Source organism: Trifolium pratense, linkage group LG7 (assembly GCF_020283565.1).
Source record: "Trifolium pratense cultivar HEN17-A07 linkage group LG7, ARS_RC_1.1, whole genome shotgun sequence".
NCBI lineage: Eukaryota > Viridiplantae > Streptophyta > Magnoliopsida > Fabales > Fabaceae > Trifolium > Trifolium pratense.
Genome location: NC_060065.1, coordinates 18,029,256 through 18,052,502, shown reverse-complemented (window position 1 = coordinate 18,052,502; position 23,247 = coordinate 18,029,256). Strand labels below are relative to the sequence as shown.

Here is a 23,247-nt window from a genome sequence, read left to right as displayed (position 1 = left end):
ATAACATTATAATACTGACGACTAACATTGCTTATAAAAAAAAAACTTATAAGCTATTTTAACAACTAATTTTTTCAAACACTACAAATTCAATAAACAAACTTATTTGCTATGAGCTGATTCCACTATTTTTTACCAAAGAAGCCAAATACGCAATGCTTCTTTATTTTTTTGATTTTCACCACCAGTTTATTCTGGTTCGAGGTTAATTCTGAAATCAAGTGATTTCAGTTCTTTACCAATTGCAGTTGCGGGGATCGAACCGCGCAATGCTTTCTTTATGGGAAAAAATGACAAAATAAAGGGGAAAAATTATTTAAAAAAGCTAAATTTCACTTTCTGTTTTCCTTTTCCGATGTTGAGCAACTAAGTTGTTTGAACTTCCTTCAACCATCCTTCTTCATCACTTACTTCAATCTCTTCTTCCAATCTCATCGTCGCAAGGTGAAGTGATCACATGCTAATCTTTCTCTGACCTTCCTATCTCAGGTTCATTTATGCAATTTAAATCCAACAACCACTTGTATACGAAGACTCAAAATTCAAATCAAATCAATGGCATGGTTAAATATTGGTTCACTTCTTACATTTTCTGCAATTTTTCGCGTAATTCTCATCGTATACGGAGAATGGCAAGATTCTCATATGGAAGTTAGATATACTGATGTTGATTACATTGTTTTTTCTGATGCCGCTTCTCTTGTTGCTTCTGGTTATTCTCCTTATCAGAGAACAACTTATCGTTATTCCCCTTTACTAGCTTTTCTTCTTCTTCCTAATTCGTTACTTCATCGCTCTTGGGGAAAATTTCTCTTCTCTTCTGCAGGTATATCTTTTCAGATCTTCTTTTTCTCTATCATTCTGTATTTTTATTATACTTTTACCAAATTTGATTTATTAATTGTTATAGAAGGTGAGTTCAACTAGGTAAGTTATAAGACCAATAGTTAGTTGGTTCAGTGGTGATTGGCGCTGAACTTAGTAGGGAGGACCGCAGTTCGATCCCCCGAACCAGATAACCTAAAAAACTAGGTAAGTAATAATTGACTCATGAATTTGAGCTTATCTAACAATAGTCATTAGAAGCATAGTTCCTCTTTCCTTGCTTCTTAGTTTGTCTTGGAGCAGGAGTAATAAGTCATAAGTAGTGGTGAATCCGTGTAGCTGGCACCTGGTAGTAGCTGCTTTTCGAGAATAATGTCTGATCTTCTAGGATGGTATAGCCTTTAGGGGGACTGGGGAGGGGGAAATGTTAGTAGCCAAGACCAAACTCCGAACTTTCTTCATAAAACCTACTCCCTCAGGTTCTTTTTATAAGAAACTGTTGACCTTTTAGGTTCATTGGATAACTAATGTATTTGGTCTATATTATAGATCAGATACATCCGTTTCTTATAAAAAGGACCGGAGGGAGTAGAAAGCATGAACACAGACACAAACATCGAACACGACACTGACACTAATACATCGACATTCAACACCAGTAAATATTTGAAAAAATGAATTATCTCAGTGTAATCAGATGTGTCGGTGTCGGACTCCGGACTCCGGACACGCATTCCATCGGAAGTGTCGGTGCTACAGCCTACAGAGCATAGAACTACTTTGGCGTCCCAACTCATAAATTCATAATACTGAGCTACTCCTTGGAGGACATGGTGTTTAGGAGCTTACATATGACAATAGCTTATGATATGTTAATAATCTTTGTTTCACCTTATTTCGATAAGTTATCTCATCAAGTTTATGAAAACTACTTTGTGAGAGCATATGTGGAGGTAGATTGAAGGGTTCTTTGTGGCAGTGGTTAGGTATATTCTTTTTATATAGAATTTAGATTCTCCTACGTGAGGGATGCACTTCAGAGAGAAAAAAAGGTGCAGGATTACAAAGGGTGGTTAGGAAATTAGGAGAGTAATAGAGAGGTCAAATGTTTGAGTGAACGAAAGGATTTTGGGATGAGATAGAGAAGCCCAGAGAGGGATTGGAGAGACCTCGGTTAGATAGGATTTGGATTTGAGTCCAATTTAACAGGTTATTTATTTGTGACTGGGGCAATGTTGTTCTCGGTTTTACTGGAACCACAGTAGCTAACTGTTACCTAGTTATATTTATACGGTTAGAGAGGAATTTCTGTTTTTAGTTGATTTGAGTGACTATTTTGTCCCGCTGGAATAATTTTAATTTAATGTGTAGTTAGACGATGAATACGCTGAATGATCTTCCATTCTTTATACCTAAGCATATGTATATTATTTCTTAAATGCAGATTTACTTGTGGGATATTTTATCTATTATATTCTAAAGCTGCAGAAGGTTCCTGAAAAGCTCTGCAACTACTCTGTTATGGCATGGCTTTTTAATCCATTTACCTTCACCATTGGGACACGAGGGAACTGTGAGCCCATTGTTTCTGCCATGATATTGTGGATCATTGTCTGTCTTATGAAAGGTATGGCTCTGCCTTTTGTATTAGATTAAATTGAAGGTGTTGTTTAAATCTGTAGTCTTTTCTATGTACTTAAAATGTACTAGTACCTATGAACAGTTGGTGGTCTTCTTTTCTGTAAAACACAGTTTAACATACCAAAACAAGCACTATTCAAAAATAGATTTTGCATTATGTTATGCAGTGTAAAGAAGTTAACTGAAGTAATTTTTCATCTTTCCATTTTTCAGTATTTTTACCAAGCATTCACCGCTGAAAATTGAAATGTTTTAATTTTATTACCACTTTTTTCCCACTTACGAAGCATTTAAAATACTCAAAAACCTCATTTGATCCTTTGTTTCATGAGGGTGGTGACAATAAGTATACACTTTTCAGTGATGCGTGTTATTTAACTAGAATTATTCAAAAAAGTTGTTATATTTATATTTCATGTAAGAGGGACACATGAACAAATATTAAATCATTATTTATAAGCAGTTTCGGTATCCTTAAAAAAGAAAAGGAATGATACCAAGATAAACATTCCAGTATATGACATAAGTATATTGCTTGAGTAGGGGGTAGAGCAAGAGCAGAATGCCTTTTACCTCTGTTTCAATTTTCTTTTCTAATTTCAATATCAACTGAAGAAGATTAAGTTTGAGTCTTTCATTTGATTCTTAGTCTTGCTGTTGGTTGACACACCAAAGAAAGCTTCCTTCGTAAAAGATATAAAATGTTAGATATTTGCATATATCTTGTTGCTGTGATGTTATTTTTCCTCTTTTTTCCTTCTTATTCCCCCTGGTTTGCAGGTAATGTGTTACAGTCAGCATTTTGGTATGGACTTGTTGTCCATTTCAGGATTTATCCTATAATTTATTCTATTCCTATAATCCTAGTTCTTGATCCGAACTTCTTCCCGTCTGGCCAGAAACCCGTCCTAAGGAACTGGAGTGCTGTTCAGAAAGAGAGATCCGAAGACGAGAATGGCCAGTTTACCCTACATAATTTATTGAAAAGCATATTCACAAGGAATAGGATCATATTTGGACTGGTCTCAGGATTGGTTTTCGTCTTTTGTACTGGTCTGTTCTACTGTTTATATGGATGGGAATTCCTACACGAGGCACTACTGTACCATCTTACTCGTACAGATCCAAGGCATAACTTCTCCATCTATTTCTATCACATATATCTTCATTATGGAAATGACATCTCAGTGGTGGAAAAGCTTGTGTCCTTTTTGCCACAGTTTTTGGTTCAGCTGGTTCTTATTTTCAGCTTTGCACGGGATTTGCCTTTTTGCTTTTTTGTGCAGACCGTATCATTTGTGGCCTTCAATAAGGTTTGTTAAGTAATACAGAAAAACTTATGCTGAGACTTCCAACACTGCTACATATTATCATTTAATTACGAGTTAACGAGTATTTTGGTCTCTGAAATTGTAAGAGTCGAGCAATATAGTCCCTCAAATTTACAAAATAGCAAATTAGTCCTTTAAATTAAAAAATGTCCATCAATTTAATTCCTCAACCAAAATATCTATTTGGTTAACATCCATCAACATCAATGAAAGACCTACATATTGACTTGAATAGTCTCTTATTGCATCAAGAAAAAATTATGATGCTGAATTTGAAAAAAGGACCAAATTGACCAACTTTCAATTTAAAGGACTAAGTTGCTATTCCACAAATTTGAGGGGCCAAATTGGCCGACTCTTCAAGGACTAAAAATTAAAATGCTCATTTACTCTTTAACTACAGGTGTAACATATCAGTAAATTAAAACATTATTGTGTCAGTTTGAGCCTTTGCTGCCAAATTGTCCTTCAAATCAAGTTACTCAAAACACTTTCTCATATTTTAGCAGAAATGTCTTGGTCAAAGCATCTGATTTCTGTGTTTATTGCAGGTGATTACAGCACAGTACTTTGTTTGGTTCTTTTGCTTATTGCCTCTAATACTCCCATGGAGTAAAATGAAGCTTAAATGGGGTGGATTGTCTTGTATTCTTTTGTGGATAGGAGCTCAAACCCACTGGTTGTTGTGGGGCTACCTTCTTGAGTTCAAGGGTAAAAATGTTTTTTTACAGCTTTGGGTGGCAGGCTTAATGTTTCTAGCAGCCAACATATTCATCCTTGTCATGATTATTCGTCAACATGATTGTTCTTCTATTTTCAAAGCTTTAGAATATACTCGCTCCAAGCATGAAGCTAAGCTTGAATGAGTGACTCTGATTTGTCGTCAATGAATTTCAATTTTCATCACCACCATTTCTATGTATCGTCCTTGTCGCACTTCAATTTAACAATGCAAGGGCATTACTACAGCAACCGACATTCATGTTGAAACTTGCGTAATTTTCTAAAAGTGAACAATAGGTGAGGCGACTCAATGTATTATTATTGTTTTGTAACCCTGTATGCCTTTTTTGTTTTGTTGTTGCAGTACACAATTTTGATCAATGAATTTATTTTTATTGCTTTCTTAGCTTTCTGTTCTTTTATCTGCACTTGTAAGTAGAACTGATCTCAGGGTCTTTCAAGAAACTCTTAATTATTTTCCTTACTACATTTGACAACTTGTTAACAACAAATTGATGTTTATTCTGTTAATCAAACCAGTCCCTCAGTATCGTTAAACCAAATGTGCAAATAACACATTATGTGGTGCGTAAGATGCACATATGGTAAGGCCATTCCCACATGAAGGGAGTTTTCTTTTCTCATCGTGTGATTCTTCAAAACCGCTCTCGTCTGGATTTATCCATCTAGGTGGTGGAAAATATCGTTTTGTTCAGATTTATTCATCTAGACGCGAGAAAAAATAATTTTTCCCTCCTCCGACGGATGAGTGTGATTTTTATTTTTTAAGAAATTAGTGAGGGTCAAAGTAACCCTTTCACATGAGCACTAATTAAGTTTGTTTCCTAATAGGCCTTCAACTTTATGAGCTTAAATTCCTCTGCTGATGCACAATTTGTAGCTAATTGTAAACAAAAATAAGACTCTTGCACTCATTATGCAAAATAGAAGAAATACTCAACCACTTAAGACATGTTCTCCATACTAGTGAGTAAGACATTCAAAAAATAGATAAGTAGAGCATTCTACAAATGACTGACACCCATAACACATCCCTTCAAATAGAGGGAAAATGTGTTTACCAACCAGATTTGCCTTTGTAGCCTGTAGGCACTCTATTTAGAGTCGATCTTCACACCAAACGTTATGCTAATGTACTTTCTTATCTCTTACAAACAAAAAATTAGCGTTCTGAAAATAATGGCTGGCTCCAGCTTTCGATTCATCAAACTAATTAAAATTGAAATTATTGACAATTTTCTTTGAATCTAACTCGAGGACGACAATATATTGATCCCATTGCATTTTATAAGCCTAGTAAATAGCATGCATCAAACATAAGCATCTCCAAAGGTAAACTTATTTAATGGTACTTAAGAAAGTGTTTAGGTATATTTATTATAAGTATTATTCAAAAGAATGAGATATAGAGGTAGCCGAATAAATCTTATTTGTACATTCATGATTGTTTTGCATGACCTTCTTTCATCAATATCATTTGGAGGACATAATTATAAGATTAAGTTTCAACATATCAGTGGTATTTAAATAAAACCCTTTTAAAAGTGAAGATGTTGAACTTTGTTTTTTCATATTAAAGATAAAAAATCGTTTAGGGCACCAATTCAAAACATATCAACCCACTTTCTTTGTAATATACAAAATAAAAGCACAGATTCATCAATATAGTTGAGTTAAATATTACATATAATCAGAACATCCTATAACGAAAATAGAGCAGTTGCAAAAAGTTCTTGTTCTAGCATAACAGAGATACAGTTTTCAGTTGCAAAAAGTTCTTGTTCTAGCATAACAGAGATACAGTTTTTAGTGCAATGAAGCCGATGCAGAACTACACATAACATCCAACCATCTTGTGGCGTTAATTCCATCCTCCCATGACATTTTCATGATTTCTGCATTATGAACAATACAATGTTAAATTTGGCTGCGTGCGATTGAGATGAAAAGATAAACGAAAAGACTAGATGTTCAAATGTAGGCATCTCTTACCTGCATTGGAAGGTACAATTTGAACTCTGGTGGAAGTTCCTCTTCAGAGTAGAGACGGTCAGAGAAGTATATCCTTCTCAAGCGACAGTTTGCGTGGACCTGAACTCGCAGCGTCTCCACATAATTAGTACCATATGCTCTCTTGGTAAAATCAGCTAGGTTAAACTGGATTTGATTCCAACCATCATCCATTCTCAGTGGCATAGTGCAAATGTAAGGCTTTACTCGAGTGACACCCTATGGCATGAAAATCATATAATAAATCATTTGTAACGCACATTGACAACAATTTGGGTAGAAAGGGCAGCAATGTAGTATTTTTCATACTATTATAAGATTTTATTCCAGCAAAAAATTATCATGTATGTGCTACTAGTCAGAAAATCAAAGTTCTCTATATGATGAGATCGAGGAAAAAAACTCCTGCACAATATATATATATATATATATATATATATATATATATATATATATATATATATATATATATATATATATATATATTATATGGAAGAAATTTAACATCTGCAAGATATTGCCAATCCTACAAAACACACAAACATGGGCAGACTTACACACTTGGAAATTAGAAGCTCGAAATCGTCGTCTGACATTCTTATCATCCAAAACTTGAATCTCAAATGTGAAGTACTTTTTTAGATTCTTGACGATCATAACCAAGAACGGAAGTTTTATACCAAGTGTGGCAGCTGGGTCAGCTGGGCACGTAATGAATGTGGACTGAATATTGGATCCAATTATTTCCAGCACATTGGATTGTATGTCTTCATCTTGTGGTCGCTTAATATGGCCATTCACAACTATAAAAAATACCCCAAGACAAAATTATAAGTATAAAAAAATTGTTACTAATACTATTATCAAGCAAATGACAGATATGTTAAGATAAACAGTTGACTATTAGAGACAATTTCATTGCTAAAGTACTAAAGATCACCAAGAAACAAAATAAAAGGATTGAGCAGTTAATGGAATCAGAACAAAATAACAGAAAGATTATATAATTCTCATTTCTCTTAACGCTTCAAGGACAAGTACCAAGCATATCACTTAAACTATTTCGAATGTGAAATAGAATAAATATCATAGAGAATTAGAAATTTTTATCTATCTTGTTACTTTTTATCAAGCACCTTTAAACAACCACCAGCTAGCCTTGTCCTACTAGAAAGTCAATTACATCGACCAATCAATGCAATAGGGCTCCATCAAGAACTAAATTTTCAATAATAGTATTTACAATACATTAATCCACTTCTTTTTTCTCACTGGAGTCACAGCCAAATAACCTAAAGCAAGTTTCTGCCATCTTCTTATTCATGCCTAATATAAGTTTTTATTTTCCACCTGTCCACCTAAATTTGCATCAAGAGCATGATCACGAAGAGTAATCCAAAAGATATTATTAAGCACATATTGAAACAGTATAAGTGGGTTCCAAAACACGACATTTCCCAACTGAGAGAAAGAGTAACTTAATTCAATACATAAAGGGTAGCTTAATATATTGATCTAAATACAGAATGCATCAATTCCCTTTCACAGCACAAATGAGAGTCAAAATAACACATTTCTTTCCTCAAAGGCACTCTTCAACATATTTTACACATCAGCCTTTCATAAATCATAACATGACCAAATGGACAACGCTACACATAAGGTGGCAACCTTACCATTTCAAACGCGCAACATAACAAAATAAATATTCAACAATGAGAATAAAGAATCAATTAGTGTTAATGATTTACGATCAACTTAATTCAACATATCAAATTTCTAACGAGCTGAAAAATGAACACCTGATGCCACTGCAAACATAAAAAACATTTACCTTCTTTATCCCATATCTGCAAAGGTTTGCTCCTACAAAAATAAAATATTGAAAAACAATGCAAAATTTCAGTCCCTTAATCACAGCAAACATTTGAAACTGAAATATGAAACAAAGAAGCCAAAACACCACATACCCAAGGCTGTATAATATGGAAAGAAATCCAGACTGGAATGTGTTCTTGAACATTTTCTGTAATGACAAAAGGCACACCAAATTCAAGTTTTCAACACAAAAGCAATAAAAATAAAAATTTCAGTACTCTAATGAAAAAATGACATCGATTTCCACAGGGCCAGTTCTATGCAAGTCCAACAAGGCCCTTAGTATGGGTACAAGCCCTTAGCAGCTAGCACAGTAGTTTCTATCAATCATCCATCCCTCTATGTTATTGATTTTATTTACAATTTAAATAACTGTGTTATTGTTATTAAAGACTCAATTTTTAAGATTAATAACTGTGTTATTGCAAAGTTATGATGCTACATAGTAATTTAGATAACAGAGGCAAAGTTATGATGCTACATCGATTTTCTAAACTATTAATCACAATTTAGGGATTTGAGAGAAAGATGAAGTTAGGGTTTAGTGGAATTCACAGATAGAGAAAACGAACGATGGGTACAGAGAGAGAGAGAGAGGGTTGCAGAAACTTACGATGGTGAGCGGTGGCAGGTCGTCGGAAGAACAGCAACGGAGGCGAGAATTCAGTCGCTAGCAATAAATTGGGGATTTGAGAGGAGAGGGATGTCGGTCGGGTATATTGGGGATTTAAAATTCCTAATTTTTTAATTTATAAAATTAAAAAGTTTAACAAAATAATGGGAAAACCGCAAAAAATCAAATTTATTTGGATGTGTTTGGATGTCCTTTTGTGAAAATCGCTGGATTAGATCAGATTTCGGATTGATTTTAAAATCAATTCAAACCGCATACATATATTTTAATATTTTTTTATTTTTTATTAGTATGAATATATATTGCATTAAACTTTTTTTTTGTTCATTTGAAATTTTGTTAATGTTATTTGTTAGTTTAATTTAATATATTTCTACTTTTTCATATGTTTCAAATATAAATGATAATTATCATTCTAAAATATTAATTTTTAATATATTATATGTTATATTTTTCATCAAACTTAATATTTATTTCGTCAAAAATGTCAAACTATTATTTTATATTATTTTTATAATATTTATATTCAATAAAAAATTACAATTTATAATATGAATATCCAAAAACCGATCCAAATAAAACAGCATAAAAAAGGATTGGATTGGATCAGATTTTTTGTTTATTTGTCATCCAAAATTGAACTAAGCCGCAAATAAATTTATTTTTGGATTGGATGAGTTTTTGCCTCAAAATCGATCCAAACCGAACCGCGAGCACCCCTACTTAGGGCACTTGTTAGTGTACTATATAATTATTTTTTTTAAGCAAAAAATATATATAATTTTTTTTGACACAATATATATAATTATTTTATAAGGATGATTTTGCCATTAAATGTGGTATAGCTTATCATACTATTATCAGATATGTACAACAAAAAATATATTATAATATAGGCAAAATTACACTACATGTCCTTTATCTTATTTTTTTGTAACATTTTGGTCTTTTATCTTTTTTTTTGTAACACTTTGGTCCTTTATCTTTTATTTGTAACACTTTAGTCCTTTATTTTTTTTTATTTGTAACACTTTAGTCCTTTTTTTGTAACAGTTTGGTCCTTTATCTTTTTTTTATTTGTAACACTTTGGTCCTTTTTTTTTATAAATAAATAAGATAAGGACCAAAGTGTTACAAAAAAAAAAAGATAAAGGATCAAATTGTTACAAAAAAAAAAGATAAAGGACCAAACTGTTACAAAAAAATAAGATAAAGGATCTGTAGTGTAATTTTGCCAATAATATATATATATATATATATATATATAATTCCTAGATAGTTCTCCTACTATCCATCATAACCCTAATCCACATCACTCATTTACATCCAATTAAATCACACAATAATGTCACATCACTTCCTTATATTATATCATTTTCATCTCTATTTTTTTTGTTTCCACATCACTTCCTTATATATTTTTTCAATATAATCAATATTATATCATTCTCATCTCTATTTTTTTTTATATTATATCAGTCTCATAATAAATAATAAAGAATTATGCTTCTCCAATTATCCAAAAATTGATGTCACAAGATGTTATAATTTTCTACATTATTATTGAATTATACCTCTCCAATTATCCAAAAATTGATGTTGTGATGTTACATTTTTCTACATTATTATAACATTTTTTAGTGACAATGAAGATGAACATGGTTGGATTCTCTTTCAATATTTATCCCATTTAAATGTCAACCGTTTTCATAGAAACAACAAAGAGTTTATAATTTAGTCACACAAAAAAAATACGAAGATATACATTATTGACTTAATTACATTATAATTTTAGACAAGAGTGAAGGTTATGCAAAAAGTTAGGTTATGAGATTGAAATATATAATAACCATTATCATTATCATATTTCACATCATATAAGAACTTACCTTGGGAACTATCGCACGGGTAAGCATACATTTTAAAATACCACAAAAAGTTAAGAATCTTATCACACTGGATGCTCAAAGTAAAAAAAGAGAAAAAGTCAATAATAAAAAAAAAAACATCAATAGAGATTTTGTGAAAATGTGATAAGTATATCAAGATAGTACATCACATTTTCATCAACAAACAATATATTCATAGACGTAACCTCAGTTTGTATTTGTCTGTTACATATATATACCTATATGTATAGAGAATGAGTAGGGACCATCAAAATTGAATGAAATATGATAATGGTTATATATTTCAATCTCATAACCTAACTTTTTGCATAACCTTCACTCTTCTCTACAATTATAATGTAATTAAGTCAATAATGTATACAATCTTCGTATTTTTTTGTGTGACTAAATTATAAACTCTTTGTTGTTTCTATGAAAAAAATAGAGATGAGATCTTGTGACATCAACTTTTGGATAATTGGAGAAGATAATTCTTTATTATTTATTATGAGATTGATATAATATAAAAAAAAATAGAGATGAGAATGATATAATATAAGGAAGTGATGTGGCATTATTGTGTGATTTAATTGGAGTAAGTGGGTGATGTGGATTAGGGTTAAGATGGATAGTAGGAGAACTATCTAGGAATTATATATATAGACCTAATCCCAAATAGTTCTCCTATCACTAATCCTAACCCTAATTGTATCAATCAATCATAGCCTTTAAATCATTTCTTTTTGTGGATAAATCAAGAGTTATATAATAAGTATTCACCTCTTTTAATATTTTTTTAGTGCCAAACCTTTTGATTGACATTCCCACTATGTTTCTGAAATTTTATAATTTTATTGTATCTTTCTTTTTTTTTGTATTTAACGAGTGAGACTATATTATTGATTTTGCAAGTATATTCTATTTTAACACTTTATCATAGTCATTGTATAACCCTTCTACCCAACCTTCTTTCTCATCCTTATTTCTTCATTTCTTTCCTTTTTAATATTCAATATTTATTTTTTTTCTTAGCATTCTTATTGTCTAATTTGTGATATTTCTGTAGTGGGACTTTGCATGATATTTACGAAACACTACAAATAAATTGTTTGAATTGCAATTACAAATATAATTCATATTGTTAATATTTTTAATTAAGTTTTATTGCTAATATTATTTTGATAACATCTATTGTTTCAATTATTAATTTACTATTTATACAAATAATATTTTGACGCTTCATAATAAAACAATGCATAATGTCCGTGCATCGCACACTACTACATTTACCAAGATCGATGCTCCACGCATTCCATTGAACCATTTTGATTTTATGCCATTCCAAGATATTTTGAATTCAACTTAAGAAGAAAAAATAGTTGGTAATGATTATTAGCTTTCGTTTTAATTTAAATCTCATATATTGAGTAATGAGAACTTACCTCAAATGAAAAGATAGTTAAGAATCAAAACCAAAACAACGCTCAAATGAAGAATTGTTCTTCATTTGAGTTAAGAATGAAAAGTTGTTTAAGTACCAATCAAAACCCTAATCCACAAACCCTAATCTATCTATCTATAAATATAAATCCTAGATAGTTGTGGAATTGTCTATCTAAACCCTAATCCACAAACCAATCAAAACCTTTCATTTAGCCACATCACTTACATCCATTTAATGTGTGGTACTAATTATAATTATAATTATAATTATAATTATTATTATTATTATTATTATTATTATTATTATTATTATTATTATTATTATTATTATTATTGTTTTGGGTTATTATTCATTTTAAATTTTTTTGTTCATTTTATTATTTTGTGTATTTTATTGTTTTTTTTTCAAAATAGTTAATGTTTTTGCTAATAATACTTTGTCCATTCTTTGTGTATATAAGGAGTTGATCGATTGTCAAGACTACTTCATAATGTTAGTAAAATTTTTTTTACTAATGGTTGGTATGCCCCGCATGATTTTTATCATATTCGATTTTGAGTATGAGTTAAGTTGGTTTATTTTTTCTCTAATGAGTTTCAAATTAATATAAATGACAAATTCGATAATAAAGTAGTTTATCCAACTCAGAATCATGCATTATTCAACGTCAATTGTTTTTCATGATCAATTATATGTTGTCATTTTCAAAGTTATTTTAAAGAATGAGTTAAAGATATTGCTAACCAATGTTAACGAAGAAAATATCAAAGTAACTTCAAATGTGATGTATAAATAAATAAGTTTTTTAAATGTATAAACACATATTTAACATCTATATCACATTTAGATAACTTTTATTGTTACTATTATTTTGATAATACCTATTATTTCAATTTTAAATTACTACTTATACAAATAATTTTTTGACGTTATAATATAAAATAGAGCATAAGACCCGTGCATCGCACGGGTAAGCGTCTAGTATATATATATGGGGAATGTTATAACACACCCACAAGGTGTGTTTTAGCATTGAACATCATTTTATTTGGATTAAATCTCTAATTTTTCTTTTTCAAAAAAGGTATAATCATGGGTATTTGTGTCATTTTAAATTTTATGTCTTTTTCTAATAATTTTTTACTGTTCTATTTTTTTTTCTCTCTCTCTTCTTCTGTCATCACTCTTTATCCAATTTTGATAAAGAATGTTGCTCTTCTTAATTAAGTTTGTAATCATAAAATCAAACAACACAACACAATAAAGAATGCATAGTTTGTATAAGAGAAAAATTCTTGGATAGGCACAAACATAAATAATAGGTGTTAGATACGCTCACACAATCAAAATAAAATTAAAGATAAAGGAAATAAAATGATGTTGATTGATGTGATTATATTATTTTTGTTTTAAAATTTTGGATTTGTGTCTATGCATGTCTTGCTCTTGTATAAGGTAAAGATTGAACACAAATTAAGTATCTCATATTGGATATTTGTTGGGGAAGATACTGCAACACTTGAACAAAGAAGATGTCGTTGACGGATGCACTTAAAGACTCAAAACGTGTTTTGACACTAGCCTTTAGGTTCTATTCGCCCCCACCAATTAATGTATATTGGATGCAAATGAGATGAACAACGAATACCCTGCAAGATACTTTGAATACCTTGATGTGATTTGCACTAATACAACAAGCATATCTTTGATAACATTTTACAGAAATATGATTCCAACAATTCACTCATACATTAATGAAGTGAAAGATGATTTAGAATAATGTAAATGAGGGAGAAATTGGTTGGAGTATGTAAAATTCGTATGCTTTTACAGGTTCCAAGTTTCTCTATTTATAGAGAAATTACCATTACTTGATTAAGAGAATAACTGCTCTTAATAACTGTTATTAACGGTTACAATTCAAAACATATCAGTAATTGCTTCCTTAGTATGATGGCGTATGCGTTTTTCTAGTAACGATGGGATGTGTGTTCGATTCCTGGTTGTTACACTTTTTGCTAAAAATTCGAATTCTAATAATTCAAATTAATTAACAAAGAAAACGCAAAATAGCAAGAGACAAGAATCAAACCCTATACCTACAGGTTGATCCATCCAGCACGCAACCACTAGGGCATATTATAATAAACTTTGATATATTTCTCAACCATAATCATTATTGAAATTCCTAGCACGCAGTGGACAAGTGCTATGACAGATGCTACAACAGTTGTCTATATATGTAACACAACAGACTAACAAAATAATAAAGTGCAGAATAATAAAAAGGCACAGTAGGTTTGTTAACCCAGTTCAGTGTAAACACACCTATTCTGGGGGATACTAATCCAGGATTCCTCCTATTATAGTCTAAACACTATAATAGTTCCAGGTTGTATAACAAAATATTGAAACAGATCTGCGAAAAAAAAATTAAATTGCAAGCTGCAAAAAAATAAAAATTAAAGACATACAATGACGCTTTTGTGGTGAAGCGCTATTAAAGATAGGGAAAACAATAGCACTTTTGAGCACAAGTGCTATTGAAACTGAAACCTATGATAGCGCTTTTGTAAAAAGCGCTATTAAATCAAGTTGTGAACAGTGTTATGAACAAGTATATTATAGCGCTTCTAAAAACGCTATAATAGGCACAAACTTTTAATAGCACCAGCTTCTATAACACTTTAAAGTGCTATTAAAACCATAAAAAGTGCTATGGTAGCCATTTTCTGTGGTAGTGAGGGTGATTATCCACATCAAAATATAGAGATTTTCCACAAGACATATCCAACCGTGATTGAGCAACGTCACGAACATCATTATCAATCAACACCTTACTTTTCATCTGATTATCCACATCAAAATATAGAAATTTCCCCCGAGACATATCCAACAACAATTGCGCGACATCACATAGATCGTCACTGATAACAAATCTCTTGGAACGTTTATTGGTCTTGTAGGTTCTTGGGGGCGAAAACCTTGACAAGTCAATAGCATCTTGGTGATCATAACTAGTCTTGTTATTGTTCTGTTTCAACAACGAAGATGTAGAAGTACCCTTCTTCTTAGAAGTGTGACATCTTATATGTCCATTCAAAGCTCAGTTGGAAGCAAAAGCCCTTCCGCAAACACGACACAAATAAGGTTTCTTCTTCTTCTTCTTCTTCTTCTTCTTCTTCTGTTGTTGTTGTTGTTGTTGTTGTTGTTGTTTCACACGATCATCATCATCATTATTATTTTCCTTAATACGAACAGAAGATAAGAAAAATGTGATCTTCAAGATGCGATTTTGATTGTTTGTATGGTTGATTTTCTTATCAGTTTGAAGAAACCATTCAGGATCATCAAGATGATGATGATGATGATGATAAGAAGTAGAATTTATCATCATGGTGTTGTGAGAGATTGATTCAGAAATTGGGGAATAAATTTTTGAAATTGGGGTTTGAATTTTGAAAGAAAGGAACGACGCAACAACTTTTAATTGAGAATGAATGAGTGAGTGATGAGAGGGTGGAAGAAAGTTGAAGTGATTATCAAGAATGAAACAAATATAACGCGCAACGGCGCAAGCTACACTTATATTTAAATCCCTATGCACGATATCCCTATCCACGATATATCCAACAGTGATTGAGCAACGTTATGAACATCATCATCAACTAAAAATCTCTTGCAACGTTTATTGGTCTTGTAGGTTCTTGGAGCAAAAACCTTGACAAAAAAACCCAACAATTTGTGGAGCAACAAATTATATATATATATATATATGTAGGAGCCGGAGTTCGAACTCGAACACCCGACTTATTCACCTTTAAAGCTAGAATTTCTAGCCACTAGACTACTACACAAAAAAAATTACATTAATTTGTTTTTGTTTCTTTAAGACGGGTTTTAAACAAACTATTTTTTTTAATATTTTTTTTATCAAAATACACTTCAAGTTTATGTGGGAATGAAATTTATTTTTCAAACCCATTGGAAATTAAGACGAATACAAGAATATGCAAACCTCCATCAGATTATGTGAAACGAAGCAACAAGAGTCAGCTAAGGCTTTGGGAAAAGATCTGAAAAAGACTCAACAATCCTCGATATCACAGTCTCCGAGATGAGGTCAAGCATACTCTTGTATGGATGCTTTAAATACGGAAGGTGATAGAATGTCAACGAAGTGACCCCCTTCTTGAGAACCCCCTCCTGGCTAACTCTAAAGGCACTATCGTTTATCTTGTTCAATTGCACAATAACCATGTGTTCTTCAAACGATCCTTCACCTACATTGCCTTCCAGCGGAACACACGATCCTTCTCACTATAGTGATATTTTTTTTACTTTATATATTTCTTTCATCAAATTTCAACTTCTTGATTTTTTGGTAAACAAATTTCTATTGTTTCCTTGGGTTTTGGTCTAGTCCCCCCAAGTTTGTATTTTTTTTCTTGTTTTTTTTAATAAATTTATTAGGGTGCTGCAAATGATAGGTGATAATTATGGGGTGCCAACATAGTTGGGATGTCATAGTTATCATGTGATGCCTATGCACGCTAATGTTTTTTTTAAAAAAAATAAAAAATTTCTACTTCAGGGTGATTATCCACATCAAAATATAGAGATTTCATGCAAGACATATCCAACCATGATTGAGCAACGTCACAAACATCGTGATCAATAACAAATCTCTTGCACCGCTTATTGGTTTGTAGGTTCTTGGGGGCAAAAACCTTGACAAGTCAATAGCTGGTAACTGATCTTGATCAACATAACTACTCTTCATCTTGTTTTGTTCCAACAACGAAGATGCAGAAGAACCCTTCTTGGAAGTGTGTCATCTCATATGTCCGTTCAAAGCTTTGTTCGATGAAAAGACCCTGTTGCAAACACGACATGAATAAGGTTTCTTTCGTTGTTGTTGTTTCCCCGATCATCTACATGATTGTTATTTTCCTTATTACATATAGAAGATAAGAACCATGTGATCTTCAAGATGTGATTTTGATTGTTGGTTTGAGGTTGTTGAAGAATAGGTTTGGAAGTTGTATGGTGAGAAGTTTTGTGGGAACTAAGTGTTTTGGCGAAGTTGAATATTTTGTGACAAAACTCACATTTGTAAATTGTTGAACCTAGGTTGTTTTTCTTCTTATCAATTTCAAGAAACCATTCAGGATCATCAAGATGATCACCCTTGTTGAAGAACAGGTTTGGATGATGATGATGATAAGAAGGAGAAATGTTCATGGTATTGTGAGCGATGGATTGAGAAATTGTGGAACAAACAAGAAATTAGGGTTTCAAATGGTGAAAGAAAGAAACGACGCAACGAATTTTACTTGAGAATTAGTGAGTGATAATGTGGAAGGAGTTGAAGTGATTATCAAGCAAGAAATAAAACGTGCAACAACGCGAACTAGACTTATAAATACGCATCACAACTAATTCCCTACCCACGACAGCCAACCTAACTAGCCCCAACATCTATTTTGCTTTTTATTTTTATTTATTTAAAACCTCGGTATCGTACCCAATGATCGACTAATCCGAGGGAAGGAATCCCACCGTCCACTTGCAGGGCCTAGTTAAATTCAGTGTTTTTGTTTTGTTCTGTATGGACTAACCCACCAAAATTGACACTAGAAGAAATCGAACCCGAGACTATATATGAGAGGAGCACACTCCACGATCTCAAAGCAACACCACTAGGCCAATCCAAGTGGATTAACCCCAAAGTCTTTGATTGGAAAAATTTGAATCAATTGAGTATGCTCATGAGTGAATGAAGATGAGAATGGGAAGAACTTTAGATTATATGAAATGAAGTGGGAAAGTTTCCTTTCAATCTTCACCTCGTTGACATCCCTAACATAAACATATTCTAATATACCTCCTCCGGTCCTATATATAAGAAGAAATTTACTTTTTAGATTCATTGTAAATTTGATGTATCTAGACTATAATACTGTCTGGATACATCAACTTTACAATGAATCTAAAAAACAAACCTTTTCATATATATAAGACCGGAGGGAGTATGTAGCTTAAAATATACTACATGCATTCTTAAATATATAAATCGATTGACTAAATTTAATGAATTAATACTAATAAATTTATTAACAATGAATGTTGTTCTTTCAAGTTTATCCTTTGTATAAAAGAGAATTTGTTTGCTACTATTATAACATTGTAAATTATAGAAAAAGAGGTAAACAAATTAGGGGTATGTTGGGAAGGAAATAATTAATGTGGTTGAAAATTCAACGAGAATCTTGAAAGAAAAAAAATTGATCTTATATTTAGGGACCAAAGTAGTATTATTTTTTTGGTATTAAAAACGAAACCTAATAATTTAGAATTCGGCTACTAAATAAGCAAACTCACTTTTATATTAATAATAATTATAAATTATTCCGCATACAACTCACTTTTAAATTTAACCAATTTTACATAATCAATTCATTTTAAATAAGTTTTTATTGACACAAATCCAAACAATTAAAATCATATTTTTTTGGTCTAATGACTAAAAATTCCATCCTTAGAGCACCATTATCCATTGCACTAATATGAGTTCTTTAAGTGGGTCCCGTTCAATTTTTTATATTATTTTACATTTTTTAATTATTTAAACAACTCAACCATATTTCTTAAATATCCATACAACTTACTAAAAACTCTCAAATGGGTCCCATCAGACCCCACAAAAACTAACAAAAAAGCAAGTATTTAGTTGTTAAAAAAAAAAAAAAACTATGTCCACACCCTTAAGAGCGTTGTTGCAGTAAGAGACGTTTTTACTTTGGGAGCAATGAAAGTGGCAATATCCTGACAACACACAGTTAAAGAACAGTGCAAACAATGCCGATATTCATGCTTTTAACGTGGATAAATGAGATGACCGGGGTTCAAATTTCGGTCCGCTGCATATATAATCAATGTCTTGCCAATTCAGCTAAGCTCACGGGACAAAAAAAAATCACATTTTAAAAGTGGTAAAAACATTTCTAGCATTTTATATTATGTTTTCTCTTTTCTTCTTTTTATTCAATAGTCTAGTGACTAAATCCGCACATCATAAATATAAAAAAGTAGAAAATTTGAGATTCAAACTTTTAATCCCTCCAATAATATTTTTAATAACTATTAACTTAACCTTTTTTTTGAACAAGCTAAAATGAGATATATTACCACAACAGCCTCCCCAGCACAAGACGTACTAGGATAGACTACAAGAGTTTACAAAGAGTCAAAGAAGCAAAAACAAATACAAATCATACAAAGCCCAAACAAATCAAAGGACTAGACCACACCAGCTATGGTAGTTATAAGCTAACGTAACACTCGTCGACTTCAACCACCTAAAAGAGAATAGCTTGATCTTGTCCAACAACGTATGGGGCGTATCTGCTGATCCTGTGAACAATCAATGGTTTCGCTCCGTCCATACAACCCAAACGCAAGCAAGCCAAATGAGCTGTAAAAAAGATCGACGCGCACGAGAGCCACCTGCTAAAGATGCAAACTGAACAAAATGGTCATGCAAAGTAGTGAAATCCACCAAAGGAATACCAATCCACGAATGCACTAAATCCCAAAGAGAAACCACAGTACTACAAGAGATGAACAAGTGATAGACTGACTCGGCCTCTCCACATCCAAAAACGCAAGACTGAGCTGTAGAAGATAAAACACCTCGAGTGATCAGATTGTCCTTTGTGGGCAACCTGTCACGCAATAAACGCCACGCGAAAATAGAAACCTTCAAAGGAACCTGAGGGTGCCAAATGAGATTATTCGCGCCATCCATAGTAACCGATACATGAGAAGTAAAAAGTTGATATGCTCCTCTAACAGAGTAACCTGTGGCAGGATCAGGGCGCCAATGCCACCTATCAATAGAATGAGTCTGCACAAAAATGTTAAAAAGTAAAGACTGACACTCCCCCAACATCTCCTCCTCTAACAGAGTAACCTGTGGCAGGATCAGGGCGCCAATGCCACCTATCAATAGATTGAAAGTTTATATCATATAGATCATTCATAAAAAATTTTAGAAAAGTTGAAAATTATTTGATATGTTATCGAGACCAATTAAAATTAACGGTTTATGAGTTTTTCTTAAATACCGTTATTCTTGACGCATCTCAATAACATATCAAATAATTTTTATTTTTTTAAATTTTTTTATGAATGATCTATACGATATAAACTTTCAATCCAACAATCAATTCTATAAAATTCGTTTTGTTATAATACTAATCACTTGTCTATGATGAATCACTTATGAAGATGATAGCATTAATATGTATTATCCACAATTAACATGAGACGCGTCCAATAAAACGGTAGGGTACTATACAGTAGTATAGTATACTACTAGTGGCTTATTGAGATTGAGAAGTGAGAACGTGATTTTCAAAGCATATCTAACACTGTTACTTGTTTTTGAAGCACAAACAAAAGTCTTTTGTAAATGGGATCTTTCATTTCTAGCCATGAAATCCATATATTTAGATCTAAAATGGGACTCACATTGCCAGCTGGCCCAATAGTATTTCAGTTTTAGATGGAGACTTTAGACCACACACATTTGCAGCAAAACATTTTGAGCCACAAACTTCTAAATTCTAATATAGCTTCTTTCCTTTGGCTTTTGTTTTTGATACCAGTGTTTCTTGCTTCTTAAGTTTTTAACTCATCTTTGGGATTTTTTGAAATATATTTCAATCAAATATATTAGAGATGAACACTCCGATAAACATTTTATTCAGATTTTAGATAACATTGAATCTATTAGAATTATCCACCTCAACAGATATATTGCTACATATTCAAATAAGACATGTGCCGAAGAATTCACCCTTATTAAAAAACAAAACCAAGCCATAGCCGCCTCATTATTTTCTTTAGCTATAAAAAATATACAATTGGCTCCCTTTGAAGAAGTTGTGTTCATAATTTGGTATGTAGTTTTTAAGTGGAGTGATTTTTTTGTTTGTTTTAACAATCAACTGCAAGAAATGTATTTGGAGCAGTAATCATGTGTGAATATGAGTGATTTTATGGAAATTTAAGTTGTTTAGTTTTAATTGAAATATATATAGGTGGTGTTTAGTATTTTGATCAAGTTGTAGTTATTAATTATATTATGGTTTCTTCTTAACACTAGTAAAAAAAAGTAAGAATTAATGATGATAAATTGGAGTTGGGAAGAATGACATAATCTTATTCAACAACTACATTCCTACATTTTTTTAACAATACTTTATTTACTACATATTTTGACGAAGGTTTTGAATGTGAAGGTATGCGTTTCTTTAAATTGTAGAAGCTCTTAGAAATCACGACGGCTACTTCTAAATAAGAATCGAGTATGTTTTTTATTGTCATATAAATGAACTCCGCTTTTCATATTGACATAAAAAATCACAAAAACAAAACACTGGTCTATAATATAAAGTAGAAAAGATTTATCCACATAAGTTTAAAAGAGAAAAAAAGCATTATTATTATTTTTTGAATCAGAAAAGAAGCATTATCACACAAACAAGTACGCCCCCATTTTTTTTAAGTAAAATGGAGAGAGTAGATAATGAATCATCAACAACATCCTAATTCCTAACCACATGTCTTTGGATTTAATGAAAACACAATATCTTTGTGGACCAAATTCATCTTAAATTCATGTTGAATCGGTGAATTTACATGAGTTTTTTTTCTTTTGAAGGAACTAAATATGAGTGGTTAGGAATAGAAAAAATATTACATATTATAAAAAAATAGGGTCTCATAATTTGGATGGAAATGTGATATTTAAATATAGAAAAGACAGTATGCATTATCTTTATTTTTCGCTGTATGATCCTCTTAATATTTCAAGTTCGAATTCTCTTGATGTCACTTTCTATATTGAGTTAGTTCATACAAAACAAAAACTATAGCTACTTGGTGCCAAGTCTCAAACCAAATTCCTCAAAGTCAACCAAACCACCTATAAAAGACAGGCCAAAAACCATATCTTCAAATGAACCTCCACTAGTAAATGGAATTAATGTCCTCCCATTGGTCAATCTTAAAACTAGATGCTAGTAAATTTAAAACAACCATTTATCCATTTATTTGACACTGATGGTGGATAATGTTCATAATACTAGAATTCTAAATGATAAATTTATTATTATCTAGTTTTAAGATTGACGGGTGGAAGTACATTAATTCCAATACCGTTAATTTTAATGGGTTTTAATAATATATCAAATGATTTTTAATTTTTTATTTATAAATTTATATGGATGATCTATATGATATAAACTTTCAATTTAATGGTAAATTTTATAAAATTCGTATTTGTAATAAGATTATTGAGAGTGGTGCACCGTCCAAGACTTAGTACACTGGTGCACAATAAACGTCGCCTATAATCAAATATATCATTATAATTTTGTTTATAATTTTATCCTAAGGAAACACTTCCTACGACCTTAATTATAAGCAAATTCTTGTTTTTTAAATTTATTGAATAATTAATGTATCTAGAATTCTAAATGGATAAATGATTGTTTTAAATTTATTATTATCTAGTTTTAAGATTGACGGGTGGAAGTACATTAATTCCAATACCGTTAATTTTAACAGGTATTAATAATATATCAAATGATTTTCAATTTTTTTTTATAAATTTATATGATGATCTATATGATATAAATTTTCAATTTAATGGTAAATTTTATAAAATTTGTATTTGTAATAAGATTATTGAGAGTAGTGCACTGTGCAAGACTTAGTACACTGGTGCACAATAAACGTCGCCTAAAATCAAATATATCATTATAATTTTGTTTATAATTT

General features: G+C 31.5%; 2 protein-coding genes across 2 annotated transcripts; one reads left to right on the top strand and one right to left on the bottom strand.

Annotated features, from left to right (window-relative positions):
- Nucleotides 1–303: 303 nt before the first annotated feature.
- Nucleotides 304–4,926, top strand: LOC123894578 (GPI mannosyltransferase 1-like). Its single transcript, XM_045944609.1, has 4 exons — nucleotides 304–826; nucleotides 2,270–2,452; nucleotides 3,247–3,779; nucleotides 4,349–4,926. The coding sequence occupies exons 1-4, from the start codon at nucleotides 556–558 to the stop codon at nucleotides 4,661–4,663; spliced, it is 1,302 nt and encodes a 433-aa protein (XP_045800565.1). The 5' UTR covers nucleotides 304–555; the 3' UTR covers nucleotides 4,664–4,926.
- Nucleotides 4,927–6,094: 1,168 nt separating this feature from the next.
- LOC123894577 (cilia- and flagella-associated protein 20) lies at nucleotides 6,095–9,175 on the bottom strand. The gene is made up of 6 exons (XM_045944608.1): nucleotides 9,043–9,175; nucleotides 8,522–8,577; nucleotides 8,386–8,417; nucleotides 7,113–7,354; nucleotides 6,534–6,770; nucleotides 6,095–6,436 (listed from the first exon to the last, which is right to left on the bottom strand). Exons 2-6 carry the CDS (start codon nucleotides 8,572–8,574, stop codon nucleotides 6,428–6,430), a joined length of 573 nt encoding a protein of 190 aa, XP_045800564.1. The 5' UTR covers nucleotides 8,575–8,577; nucleotides 9,043–9,175; the 3' UTR covers nucleotides 6,095–6,427.
- Nucleotides 9,176–23,247: the final 14,072 nt, after the last annotated feature.

What these genes read in the sequence shown, in the direction of transcription:
- LOC123894578 (XM_045944609.1), top strand. Translation starts at nt 556, where the DNA reads ATGGCATGGTTAAATATTGGTTCACTTCTTACATTTTCTGCAATTTTT. An exon ending in ATTTCTCTTCTCTTCTGCAG is followed by an intron (nt 827 to 2,269) that starts GTATATCTTTTC and finishes TCTTAAATGCAG; the next exon opens with ATTTACTTGTGGGATATTTT. An exon ending in CATTGTCTGTCTTATGAAAG is followed by an intron (nt 2,453 to 3,246) that starts GTATGGCTCTGC and finishes CCTGGTTTGCAG; the next exon opens with GTAATGTGTTACAGTCAGCA.
- LOC123894577 (XM_045944608.1), bottom strand. Translation starts at nt 8,574, where the DNA reads ATGTTCAAGAACACATTCCAGTCTGGATTTCTTTCCATATTATACAGC. An exon ending in TCCATATTATACAGCCTTGG is followed by an intron (nt 8,418 to 8,521) that starts GTATGTGGTGTT and finishes TTATTTTTGTAG; the next exon opens with GAGCAAACCTTTGCAGATAT. An exon ending in GCAGATATGGGATAAAGAAG is followed by an intron (nt 7,355 to 8,385) that starts GTAAATGTTTTT and finishes TATTTTTTATAG; the next exon opens with TTGTGAATGGCCATATTAAG.